Here is a 13,878-nt window from a genome sequence, read left to right as displayed (position 1 = left end):
ACATTTTTTTAAATTGAATTTGGCATAAATTGAGGTGTTCCTGGTATCTGGTTTTTAAAAAAAAAATTACATTTGCCAAACTTGACTGCTAAGCGGTATCAGAAGTTAAATGATGAGAAGAAAAGGCGCATGTGTTTGCCACACATACACTTTGGTCTCTTTTCTCCCTGAATGTTTACCACTTTGGTGTGTGTGCTGCAGAAAAGTGCGTGGGGGGGTGTTGGTGCCCTGCTGGGACCACGTCTTCCCTGTGTATTCACTGCCCCGCAGTTCACGTGGGGTGGGCAGAGATGCCAGGCGCGGGCTGAGCTTTTGGAGCAGAGTGTAGTGCAGCAACAGGACCCTACGAAGACACTGAGGCGGCAGGACCGGCACCGTTGCAGGAGTGACGCAGGCATGAAAAATGCACTGGTGATACCGTAATGCCTGCGAGCGCTTACTGGCTCAGCAGACTCCAGGCTGTGCTTAACGTGAAGTGTGCTTTAGTTCATTCTATAATATTAGGTGTAACTAAACACCAGGAAGAAGGCAGTGGCACCCCACTCCAGCACTCTTGCCTGGAAAATCCCATGGACGGAGGAGCCTGGTGGGCTTCCATCTCTGGGGTTGCACAGAGTCGGACACGACTGAAGCGACTTAGCGGCAGCAGCAGCAGCAGCAAACACCAGGAAAATATGTGCAGACTGTTGTTAGGAAAACGGTAAATTTTTTTTAGAGAATGATGTACGCATTTATTAATAATACACTTTAGAACTTTATAGCAATAACTTAGGCTTCTAAAAATAGCAACAATTTCCTTTCTAATTCCTATGAAGGCAATTTAAGATTCTTATAGTTAAGTAATCTGGAATGCCTAGCCATTGTTATGGTTATTAGTTCCTTATTCTATTGATGTTTGAAGAAAATTAAATGTAATCTAAAGGAAGTCTTAAATATTAGAGGAAAAAACAGATTAGCCAGAATTCGGTAGAGACTGTAGTTTATTTGCAAATAATATTGGATATATTAAAAAATGGGAATAACTAATGAACCAGGATATGTTATTTCTGTATTTGCTTTTCAGTTCATGAAAAAGGCCTAGTGACACCAGCAGAGTTGTCTTTTCATGGAAATAGTCGTCGTTTTGGACTTTGTTACAGTGCGTGCTTTTACTTTCAGGTCTGACAATTTGTGGGCATAATTGCCTCCTGACAGCAGAGTGGATGTCTGCAAGTAAAATCGTGTGTCGAGTGGGACAGGCCAAGAATGACAGAGGAGACATTATCGTCACGACCAAGTCGGGTGGCAGAGGAACCTCCACAGTGTCTTTCAAGCTGCTCAAACCTGAGAAAATAGGTATCGTCTCCTGTGACTTTTCTCTCAAGAATAAACTGAAATTGGGTTTTGTCTTTAAAAATTGACAATTGGTAAATTAGTATAAAATTTACTTACTCTCAGATTCAGTTTGTTTCTTTCTTTAGGGATAGGATATTGGTTAAAATTTGTATTACTTTTGAAAAAGCAGTTTACTGAGCTAACAGTAAACCCTAAGGATGATAATTCTTAGAAGAAATGTTGTTTTAAGTTCTGTATAAAGTCTGCTCATTTAACATGTCAAAATGCCAGTTTTAGTTTCTTGATCGTGAATACAGTAACGGCATTTCTTTCTGTGACACAGATTAGCCAGTGATACCATCTGAGTCATGTTTCATTTTTCTTTCCTTCCTGTGTTCCTGGCCTGGACAAGACTTTGATGGCAGAGGTGTGCCTCTCGTCTCCAGATTAGAAAAGCCTGCTGCTTGTGCCCCAGGCAGCTCTGTGTTCCCTCTGTGCACTTGGCTGCACTTCCTGGTCTAGAGCAGAGCTTGGTGTGAGACAGGACTCTGGATAGTCTAGGGGCAGCCCCCAGCTGTGGCACAGTGGTACCTCACCTGCCTGCCAATGTAGAAGACGCAGGAGATGCAGGTTCAGTCCCTGGGTCAGGATGATCCCTGAAGGAGGAAATGGCAACCTACTCCAGTGTACTTGCCTGGAGTGGACAGAGGAGCCTGGCGGGCTACAGTCCATGCGGTCGCAAAGAGTCAGACACGACTGATCATACACATAGCCCCCAGCTGTGGGTGGGAGTGGAGTCCCAGGGTCGCCTACGCCAGAGAACTGATGAGCTAGGACGTTCAGGGACGTGCTTAGCGAAACCCCTTACATGAAGTAGGAGCAAGTGCTCTATAAACGATCATTTTAATTCTTCTTCTAGCTCTGCATGTGCACAGCATCTCCCCTGCTTTGTCTTGTTGGTTTTGCAGTGTCTGGCGCATGGTCAGCAGGTACATACTTACATAATGTGGAGCTAGCACAGGCATAATTAAACCCAGGCTATACTTCTCTCATATAGAAAAGCAAAGAATTTTGTGAATATTGTTTTCTGTCTTAGAGCATAAAACCTTTCTTTACCATTATATCATTAACGTTTTTAATACATAAATGATTTTTAATTTTTTTTTTAATAAAAATTTGAGGGATTTAAGGGAAAATTCAAAATGTGATTTACATATAGGTACTTGCTGTACTGTGCTTAGTTGCTCAGTCGTGTTCAAGTCTTTGTGACCCAATGGATGTAGCCCACCAGGGTCCTCTGTCCATGGAATTTTCCAGACAGGAATACTGGAGTTGCCATGCCCTTCTCCAGGGGATCTTCCCAACCCAGGGATGGAACCCAGGTCTCCACATTGCAGGCAGATGCTTTACTGTCTGAGCCACCAGGGAAGCCCTGTACATAGATATACAAATGTGTATGCAAATATATGTACACATTTTTATATGCACAGTATTCTTATTTTTGCTTAATTTTGTTTAATGTCTTTGAAAACTGAACTGTGAAATTACAAAGTAGGAGCTGGTCTTCAGTTTTCTAGAGGAACCTTTTTGATTTTGTCAAAATATTTTGACAGAATCTAATACCATCTTGTATCATGTTTATACAGCAGATAAAGAAAACTTATTATCAAGTATTGACTTTATTCTGAAACGCTTTGCCCAGGACTTAGCACGTACAGGCTCAGGAAAGGCTTACGGAACCGCACTTGGGAGTGTCTGGACCTGCACTTCCCTCTGACAGCCTCCTCGCGTCCTGGCACAAGTGTGGTGCTGATTGAAACAGAGGGTTCACAAGGAGTCCTGCCACTGGAGGCTGCCTGGGCCCAGAGCCCTTCTTTCAGGGGGCTCAGGCCCTGCCCTGCACTCTGCTTCACCCATCTCCCTGCCCAGCCCCTGGGTCTGAGAGGGGACCCTGGGAAGCATCGTGCCAGGGAGAGTGAAGAAGGGCTCAGTCACGTGAGAAGAGGGTGCTGCTTTCAGAGATGACGTTTTGTTTTTCCTGAATGTCTCAGTCATTTCCATCACCCAAGCTGTGCATTCCTTGGAAGGTGTTTGACTGATTTTTTTATGTAAGGAATTGCTGGATACTTTGTTGATATACCAAATTAACTGTACTGCTTATTATTTGTAAAATACAATTGTTTTAGCAGAACTTTTTCTCAGATGTTAATTTATCTTCTGTATTGAATAATGTACAGTACAATGAAGAGGTGTTATTTTTGCCTTTCTATGGATTTTTAGTGCTTTTAACTAAGAAAGAAATTAAAGCTTTTGTGCCCTCAGATCTTTAAAAAATTACTTTAGTGTGCATTTTGTGTTAGATCTTAAAACAGTAAAGCAGTAAAGTAAGATTTAGACAGCACCTGGGGAGCGTGTATCCTGTTAAGTCTGTGCTCCTTGTTTTGGTAGGCATTTTGGATCAGTCCGCTGTGTGGGTTGATGAGATGAATTACTATGACATGCGCACTGACAAGAATAAAGGGATTCCTCCCTTGTCCCTGCGTCCTGCCAACCCACTCGGCATCGAGATTGAAAAGTGAGTACTGCCTCGCCTCAGCTGCCTTGCTTTCCATGTGCTGAAGAGTTTCATGTATTCCGGCTCCAGAAACATGCAAGGAAGCACAACGGAAGATGCCTCTGTTGTTGGAGTCAGTGTCATTTCTGGAGCTGCTAGAGAGAACGTTCCAATTAAAATGTTGGCAAAACCTACCTACCTCTTTAGCTTTTGAGTTTTCATTTTGTGAAGGAAAAAAGTATTTTGAAGTTTTTAATAACTAATACTTCTAATGATACGAGAGTTAGTGTGTTGTCTGGAGCTGGTAAGTTTAAATATTTAGATGGTATTTGAGATTAAAATAGAATTTTCCATGTACTTGATTTTTCAGGAAATATTTGATAGTAATTAGACCCAGTGCAGTCTTGTCATTTTGTTTACATTCTCTACCTGTAATTCATACTTAATTCAGACTGACTTTACCAGAATTACGGCAAGGAAATGGTATCTTTCAAAATGTCTTGGGCCAGATGCAGAGTTCCCAGTGCTCTCACGTCAGCGCCTTTGTCCTTGCGTCTTCCTGCTGGAGCTCCCCTGCACATCAGTCCTGTCTGATTTGTCTCTCGGCCTTAGCAACTCTGCTGGTGATAGTGCTGCTGAGTGTTGCTTCATAAACACTTCTGTAGGTGACAGAGTAATCTGCTAACCCGTTAGCCATAGCTTCTCTAGGTTTCTCTAGGAATGGGGAAGGTTGCCACTAGCCTCGATGTATTTAGCCTTCAAGCCCCTTGAAGACCACCAGTCGGCCACCAGCAGGCTGCTTTTCCCCTGCTAGGGTCTGTGCTAGCTGAGAGGGAGGGGGCACATGTGTGTCTTGGGAGGTTGTCCTGTTTTGAAAAAGGCCTGAGGGTTTTAAAAGGCAGGTTTCAGTGAGCGTGGACTGTTCTGGGCCACAGCTGTGAAGCTCTTTGGCCACCATGGGTCATTCTGGAGCTGTTTTAAGGGTTTCAGTGCCTGATAAATTAAGAGTTTAAGGCTTAAGAACATCCAGGAAAGAAAAGTAATTGCTGGGTCTTTATTTGAACAGGGTTTCCTGCTCAAGGGGACCTTGTGGTTGAGAGTACATCCTCCAGTGCCTGCTTCAGCGCCCTGGATTCTGCTTCTTTCTAAGGTCCTCCACGTGCAGTGTGGAGCAGAAGGGCCCTCGGGGTTGTTCTTCTGAAAAAGATTCGCACAGGAGTATAGGAATACATTGTGACTTTTGTTTGAGCCTTAGACGGAACTATCAAAGTTAGGATTAAATTGGTTATTTCCTGTCATAAAATGAACTTTCCTTGTGGCTCAGCTGGTTAAGAATCCACCTGCAATGTGGGAGACATAGGTTTGATCCCTGGGTTGCGAAGATCCCCTGGAGAAGGGAAAGGCTACCCACTCCAGTATTCTGGCCTGGAGAATTCCATAGACTGTATAGTCCATGGGGTCATGAAGAGTCGGACATGACCAGGCGACTTTCACTATCATAAAATGATTTCCTTGAGTTTTCGTTTATCGTGTAATCCACCTGCAGTTTAATCCCTTTACCTTTTCACGTCCTCTCACCTTCTGATTGTCTTGTCACTGCTGCTGCCACTAACCATGAAGGGGGCTTGAGCTCTCTTACTGTCCTCTTCCTTTATTTTTCAAACCTTAAACTTTATTTTGTATTAAGGTATAGCTAATTAACAATGGTGTGGTAATTTCAAGTGAACAGTGAAGGGACTCAGCCGTACATGTACATGTATCTGTTCTCCCCCAACCCCCCTCTCATCCAGTAGCGCCCTCTTTCTGAATAGGTTTCAGGGTAACCCTTAAGTGATGGTGGCCAGCCAGAGGGCACTCAAAGTGTGACTCTTTGGAAATGGTTTTCCTTTCTCTTCTGAAGGAGTTAGTTGGGTCCAAGCCCTTCTCTCAGTTGGCTCCGGGCCCTCCCTCTGCCTGCAGGGTGACTTGGAGGCTGCAGGCAGGGGCGTGTGAGCGGGCGGGCGGGGGGCCGCTGTGTGCTCACAGCATCTTAGTCAGTGCTCTGCTGCCCAGAAGAATCTTTTCATGACTTAGGATTTCAGGGTGATAAATTGTATTCAGATCTTAAAATAGTAATATGTACATTCAAGAAGTGCTCAAATGGTGATAAAATTTACTATGATATTTCTTTCAAGCTGTTCCTGGAAAGTTTCAATAATAATTTGCTCAGCCATGCAATAACTAAAGGATAGTTTTGGAAAAGGTAGAAGCTTGATTGTCATACAAATACAAAATGCAGACATGTCCAAGCTTTTATTTAATTCATTAATTAATGGGGAGCCCAGTGGAGTGTTAAGCCAGCTGGGAGGGAGTTCCAGGGCACAGGCAGAGTGGGCAGTGCGCAGTGCCGGGCGGCGCCATGCCAGCCCCATCCCTGCCCGGCGGTCTCCCAGGTGCACCCTCACCCTACAGGCCGCTCTGTGCTGGCCCCCCGGTCGCTCTCAGCCCCCACTTCCGCTTCTGTGACACAGAGAGCAGGCACGCCTGGACGGCGTGGGGGCCCTGGCAGGCCTCCACAGGGCGGGAGGACGGCCCGTGTGAAGTCTCTCACAAGTGTTCTCATCAAAAGGAAGAATGAATAGAGATTCCAGAAAGCAAGAAAATGGACGGTGAAAGTCAGAAAATGTATCGAAACCAAGAGAAGAGAGTAGTTTTGGCCAGAAAAATGCTTTTCAGGTTCCTTCTTAGCTTTTAAAGATACTGTCAGGAAAGCTGCATTTGTTTTATTGAAGTCTGACCTCAAATAGAGAAGCCTTATTTTAGAAAAAGAGGATGGGAAAGGAAGAGCAGATGTTAAAATATGGGTATGGATTTTATTTCCCTGACTCACTTCATATTTTTTAGATAAAAGCTTTGGTCCCTGTAGAGAATGGTGTTACACTCAGGTTAGAAGCCCTGGGAGCATTTCCTCTTACTGTCTCTTTTATTTCTGTTTATTAATGCCATTTGGGGCTTCTTTTATAATTAGAAGATGAGAGACAACCTATTTTTAATTTTTTTTAAATGTCATCAGAGAAGGAATAACAGGATTTACTTATTTACTTGTTGAAATTTATTAATTGAGAAGGTTTGAAGAATTACAACTGCTTGTTGTAAAGTGCTGTGGTCCTGATTTATTCCCAAACTGCAGTGCTGAGGTTGCCTGCGGGAGAGGAGTCGGCTCCTGTCTGTGACAGTGTGAATGTTTATGGAGTTTCTTGTCCCACAGTCACATGCGCAGGACGGAGCCCGGCGTGCCCGGCAGTGCCTCTGAGTGTGAGCCGCCAGTGAGAGGCAGCAGGGGGCGCTTCTCCCGGTGTGCGCGTCAGGGTGCGGCTGTCTTGCTGCCCACAGGCCTAGCAGTTGGCGTTTATGGGCCTCCTTCGGCTGCTAAAGGCCTTCATGGTCCTAGGCTTTTAACTGATGTTTTGCACATGCAGTGCCTTGAAACTTATAAAAAGGTTACTAATTACTTGGAAAAAAATAACTTCACTTTGAACTGAGACTAAGATTTGCTCATAAAAAGTCTGTATTTCTAATTTATTATACTGATTGTCACAAATGGGCATTTTTTGCACTGCTTAAATTATGATGGAGACAAACTATTTAAACTGAAAAAGAAGATAAAAACAGGTTCATATTAATAAGTAAAAGCCTTCCCTAGGTTTTATTTCTTAAAAGTCCTCTCTACCTAGTAGGAGAGTATTTGTAAGTGAAACTTTTGGAGATGGTACATATATGGATGAAGCACAAGCTGGAATCAAGATTGCTGGGAGAAATACCAATAACCTCAGATACGCAGATGACAGCACCCTTATGGCAGAAAGCGAAGAAGAAGTAAAGAGCCTCTTGATGGAAGTCAAAGAGGAGAGTGAAAAAGTTGGCTTAAAGCTCAACATTCAGAAAACGAAGATCATGGCATCCAGTCCCATCACTTCATGGCAAATAGATGGGGAAACAATGGAAACAGTGGCTGACTTTATTTTTCTGGGTTCCAAAATCACTGAAGATGGTGACTGTAGCCATGAAATTAAAAGATGCTTACTCCTTGGAAGAAAAGCTATAACCAACCTAGACAGCATATTTAAAAGCAAAGACATTATTTTGCCAGCAAAGGTCCGTCTAGTGAAAGCTATGGTTTTTCCAGTGGTCATATATGGTGTGAGAATTGGACTATAAAGAAAGCTGAGCACTGAAGAATTGATGCTTTTGAACTGTGATGACTCTCGAGAGTCCCTTGGACTGCAAGAAGATCCAGCCAGTCCATCCTAAAGGAAATGAGTCCTGAATATTCATTGGAAGGACTGATGCTGAAGCTGAAACTCCAGTACTTTGGCCACCTGATGTGGAGAGCTGATTCATTGGAAAAGACCCTGATGCTGGGAAAGATTGAGGGCAGGAAGAGAAGGGGACAACAGAGGATGAGATGGTTGGATGGCATCACCAACTCGATGGACATGAGTCTGGGTAAACTCTGAGAGTTGGTATGGACAGGGAGGCCTGGTGTGCTGCAGTCCATGGGGTCATGAAGAGTTGGACATGACTGAGTGACTAGACAGACTGACATATATGGGAGTAAGGGCATTATAATGGAGCTTCTCCCCCCGACACCACACCCCGTTATTGTGTGATCCACCGTTTGTTAGGAGTTACTACCTGGGAAGAGGTGTCTGGAGCAGTGCGTTGATGCCCCACTGGCTTCTGGGTTGTGTCCACAGAGGCTTTTTTATAAGCCGCGCAGTCTGGTGTGTTCCTCATCAGGCTGCCTTCCAGTAGCGAGAAAAGGTGGCCAGTTTTCCTGCTCCAGTTAGAAAACAAGGAAAGGTGACAAAGTAGTTCTTAGTATGAGTGTGGAAGGAAAGCGCCTTGGAAAAGATTACCTTTTAGAAGTTTTTTAAGAACAAACTTGTGGACTGTGGTACAGTGCCTGAGTCCAGAAACTGTGTGAGACCAAAAAAGGGAAAAGCACACAGCCCCGAACAGGCTGATGACGTTTAACACACAGAGCGGCTGTGCACAGAGCGCGGAGTGGGAGCTGCGCGGACCGTGCGCTCCCCCACTCCCTCCTGCCTTTCTGCCTGTAGTCGGGAGCTGGAGCCCATGGGCTGGGCTCAACCGTGCAGCACTCTGCGGGGGCAGGGAACTTGTCTCAGGAGGACTTTTGTTGTTCTGCTGACTGGAGGTCATCAGGTCAGTTTCCTCTTTGAAAGCGAATGCTGCTGAGTTGAGGACATTCCTGTAGTTCTGCACCTGACCACTGTATCTGGGTCCTCATGGCTAAACCCTTCGGAAGGTGTAATATGAGTTCACGCTGCCATCTAATGGGGAGCGTGCACCGTGGGGGCACGGAGGTTGTCAGCTACTGAAACTGTTGGTTCCTTAGTGAAATCACTTCATGTGTTACACATTAGATTCTGTGTTGCTCGCACTGTCTGGTTAGTGAGTTCGAAGTGTGGATTTAGTCACTTAGAATATGCCTTGCTGTTAATCTATGACTTCACTTAGACGGTCAGACCTTAAGACCCAGTTACTCTGGACAGAGGGTTAAGTCTCCAGACTTGATGCTCCTTTGACACAGTGCTTCTGCTCTTCCTCATGCTGTGACCAAGACCATTAGCAGTTCTCCGCATTCTGAATCTCTCCCTCACTTTCTGTTTTTCTAGACTTACAGCTATGTATATAGACATTTTTCATAAGATTCTCCGGTTCTTGATTTGACAATAGAAGTACTGGGGCTGTTTCTTTGACTGTAAAATGGGATTATATAACTCATCATGTTGTTAGGAGAATCAGATAAAATGGTTCTTAATGAAAGAATCTATTAAATATAGAGAACCAAGTATAAAGAATAAAGGTAACAAAGTAACATTTTTGAGCATTTATTAAGTGTCAAAAACTGTTAAGCCTTCCACATGCATTATCTACTTTAATCCTCAGCATTTTCTTAAGAGGAAGATATTATGCTCTCATTATCCTCATGAATAAATGGAGCCTTGCTACTGCTACTGCTGCTAAGTCACTTCAGTCGTGTCCGACTCTGTGCGACCCCATAGACGGCAGCCCACCAGGCTCCCCCGTCCCTGGGATTCTCCAGGCAAGAACACCGGAGGGGGTTGCCATTTCCTTCTCCAAAAATGGAGCCTTAGGGAGGTAAAATAATTTCCTCAAGGTTATTTAGAAACTCTGTAAACCTGTACATACTGCCCTGAGCTGCCTCTGCCTCTGTGGGTGTGCTCCCCACAGGGCATCACTGCTTCCAGTGGTGTCACTCATTGTCAGTTTTCTAGGTGTTTGTGTAACAGATCTTATTTTGGGGTAGATTCAGGGTGCCTTCAGCTGTAATAGAAAACAAAAATTCATTGTGGTGTAAGCAAGGAAGGTATTTATTTCTCATAATATACGAAGTCCGGAGATGGTGGGTTCCACGATTGGTTGAGTCAGCACCCAGAAGTGTCACTGAGCCGCGAGGAGCCTGGCTCTGCCATCCTCTGCCCGTGGTGGCACGCATTTCCTCCTAGCTGCAGAGGGGCTGCAGATAAGGGACTGTCCATCAGCATCAGCTTTCCTTGAACTTGATCCAGACGTGTGCATAGAAGCGTGAGTGCTGTATAGATCTGCCTGGGTCAGCGACTGTGGTCAGCAGCAGTGGGTCTTAAGCTAGCTCCCACACAGGTCTTTAACAGTATTTTAACAGGTTGATTTTACTGTTTTTAGTGTCAGTGTAACTAGATTTTGTCTGTTGGATAGAAAATGATTTCATATTTGGACAGATTTCATGAAGTATCAACTCAGCCTCTCTAAGTTTTATATTCTTAATGGCAACCCACTCCAGTGTTCTTGCCTGGAGAATCCCATGGACAGAGAAGCCTGGTAGGCTGCAGTCCATGGGGTTGCACAGAGTCGGACACGACTGAAGCGACTTGGCGGCATTGATATAATTTCTGCATTATAACTAATTTTCTATCTTATATATACAAAGTTTATATATACAGTTAAAGTTTATATGGTGTAGGAGGAAGTATCTTTTTCATATGTACAGACTTAGACTCTGTAATGTCTCATGTATCATTGTAATGATTTGTGTCCATGTTTATCACTGTTGGTTACATCTTTGTAAATAGCACTCTAAACACATCTTAAGCCTTTTTCCTCCCTCAGAGGTAAATTTCCCCAGAAGGACTTAGAAATGCTGTTCCCTGGAATGAGTGCTGACTTTACAAGTGAGAACTTTTCCGCTGCCTGGTACCTAATTGAGAACCACTCCAACACGAGGTGAGGGCGCGGGCAGTGCCGTGTGGCTTCTCGGGGTGCAGCGCATCAGGCGTGGAGGCGTGGGGTTAGCAGCCCTCTTGACCCTGGGTGCTTGTGAACACATCAGAGTATCTGGTCCTTATTTATAAAATGGGATCATTAATTCCAGGAGCCCTATTTCCTTCTACCCTGATGTTTCTGTATGTTTCGTTGTTTGTGCCACCTGGTAAAACTTGAGTCTTAGCTTGTCCTGTGTCTGTGTGTGACCCCCTCCCTGCTCAGGTAACAGAGTTCTCAAGTACTGGTCTAAAACAAGGAAGACACCTCCTTCCTGACCAGAGAGCAAAGGAAGATGAGTTGTTTAACATTTTTCAAAGACTTGACTTAAAATCAGCAACAAGTACACACAGGCCACACACCCAGTTACAGTGCCCCTCTGTTCCTGCTGCTTGAGAGTCTGCCTGCCCCCTGGGCGACAGTAGGCCTGTGGCTCGCATGCAGGGCTAGCCAGAACACTCTGCTATAGTAGAAATGTTTGACTAAATGGCTTATTGCTTAGAATTTGTATCCTTGAAACACCCCAACTTGTTAAAATACACCTTAGAAGAAATTCTTCCTTCACCTATTGGCATCAAAACCATCATAGAAAACAAGAAAAGTTGGTATATATTTAGAGTAAATTTGGCCTGGTAAATTTTTAGAGCAAATGTCTAAAGTCTTTCTTTGGGGAAGATGGTTCTGATTTCACGTTATAGATGTGCTTTTCTGTTACCCTAAGTCAGGATTGATCTCTAGTCTCTGTGTAGTACCATCTTGGCACTCAAGAATATAGTCAACAATTTATAGCCAGATTTTCTTAGCTTTAGTGGAAATAAAACTTGTGAAATACAGAGACCAGCCAATTTTTCTCTGCTTGAGTTATAAAAATGAAGTAGTATGGTCTGTTCACTTATGTGAATTTTGAGCTGACCCCCATAATTCCTGTGAAATCACCATTAATGGTGGGGCCTGGCTGTGACGTGCACAGAGTGGACTTCCGGGGGGTCCTGCCACCCACCCCTGTGTGGTCCAGGCCTCTGCATCTGGGAGATGCTCTTCAGAACTCCTTACCTGGCAAATACTGTGTTGATTTGGGTCAAGTGTAAGCCTATCTACGTGTATAGTTGCTTCTCAGGGGTCCGACACATGAGGGCTATACAAAGCTGTTGTACGGCTGCTGTGACTTTGGTGTTTGTAATGTGTAAAGGGTTAGATCTGGGTAAGAATTTGAAAGCGTGGTCTCATCTGATTACATACTGTATTAGTCTGTCTTTCCAGTGTAGCTTCAGTATTTTACAACTAACACGTTGTCTTCTCGTGGCTTCTTCGTTTCACTTCAGTTTTGAACAGCTCAAAATGGCGATCACCCACCTGAAGAGACAGGCTAACAAGAAGAGCGAGGGCAGCCTGGCGTACGTGAAAGGGGGGCTCAGTACTTTCTTTGAGGCACAGGACGCCCTCTCAGGTAGGTAACCCTCGGGTGTCTGCTGGGGCTTCCCTGTTGACTCCAGTCCTGAGCTTGCAGAGGGCTAGCAGGCTGTGATCCTGGGGCTATGTGCACAGCTGTTAGGTGGAGAGAATCTCCTCTTTGTGACTGAACACTTTTCCCATGCATGTAGTTCTGTGTTCCCAATTTATGGACGTGAAAGCAGGCTGAGGGGTTTGGGTCACCTGCCCATGCGGTGTGGGTTGGATGGGGTGAAGCTTTTGTCCTGGGATCGCACTGCCTTGGCTCAAATTTTGGGTTTGGCTATATGACCTGGTCAACTTATTTAATTTCACTGAACCATGGTTTCCCCATCTATGAAATAGAAATAATGTTAGAACCTCATCACTGGCTTCTTATTGGATGCACATCATGTGTTAGAAACTTATTATGGTGCTCTGCTTAAGGTCATGTCTCAGTAATGTTTATCTTGCTATTTTTTATTACTTTAACTGTGTCACAGTTTTGAATTTCAAATTGTATTTTGGAGATTTACTTTGAAAATTTTCTTAATGATTCACTTGAGGAAACCTGATTTGCTTTTAAAACTTCCTCTCATCAGTAGGTAAAAGTTTTTACATATAAATTAATGATTTCCTGATACTTTATCAGAATCATTCAGACATATATAAATACTAGCAAAAAAAACTCTAATGTAATTTGCCCATCCACAAATTGACGTGTTGGTAGATGTTGCTAGATATTTCTTGAGAACCTCCAGGGAAATATAGACGAGTAGAACATGAATAATATGTATTTTGCCATGTTATGTCCCACGGCTGAAATGAAATATTTTGAGGTTGATATATATCAAATAGTAGCATTTCTGTTTTGTAGATGGTGAAACTGAGAAATAAGAATGACTTTCCTGTGGCCAAATACCAAACGTATTAGTAATTTAAGCCTTATTTTTCTTTTTTTAATTCAGTCATCTTTACTACTTAGCCTTCATGATCAGATGATTAAGTACATGTATTATGTACTATTTTAATAGCATTAAAGTACCGTGACTTCCTTGGTGGCTCAGAGGTTAAAGCGGCTGCCTGCAATGCGGGAGACCTGGGTTCGATCCCTTGGTCGGAAAGATCCCCTGGAGAAGGAAATGGCAACCCACTCCAGTATTCTTGCCTAGAGAATCCCATGGATGGAGGAACCTGGTGGGCGACAGTCCACGGGGTCGCAAAGAGTCGGACACGACTGAGCGACTTCACTTTCA

At 44.0% G+C, this 13,878-nt stretch overlaps 1 protein-coding gene across 7 annotated transcripts in view; it reads left to right on the top strand.

Annotated features, from left to right (window-relative positions):
• The window catches only part of EXOC2 (exocyst complex component 2), a 126,626-nt gene that overhangs the window by 28,198 nt on the left and 84,550 nt on the right, over positions 1–13,878 (top strand). For all 7 annotated transcript variants that reach the window (XM_055570444.1, XM_055570443.1, XM_055570442.1 and 4 more), the window contains 4 exons: positions 1,159–1,335; positions 3,763–3,889; positions 11,045–11,158; positions 12,517–12,641. In XM_055570444.1, the coding sequence (XP_055426419.1) occupies positions 1,159–1,335; positions 3,763–3,889; positions 11,045–11,158; positions 12,517–12,641 (543 nt within the window). The remainder of the gene's footprint in view (positions 1–1,158; positions 1,336–3,762; positions 3,890–11,044; positions 11,159–12,516; positions 12,642–13,878) is intronic.

The sequence above is a fragment of the Bubalus kerabau genome, chromosome 3, assembly GCF_029407905.1.
Source record: "Bubalus kerabau isolate K-KA32 ecotype Philippines breed swamp buffalo chromosome 3, PCC_UOA_SB_1v2, whole genome shotgun sequence".
Taxonomy (NCBI): Eukaryota; Metazoa; Chordata; class Mammalia; order Artiodactyla; family Bovidae; genus Bubalus; species Bubalus kerabau.
The sequence above is the reverse complement of the archived record's forward strand: the minus strand, read 5'-3'. Positions and strand labels throughout refer to the sequence as shown.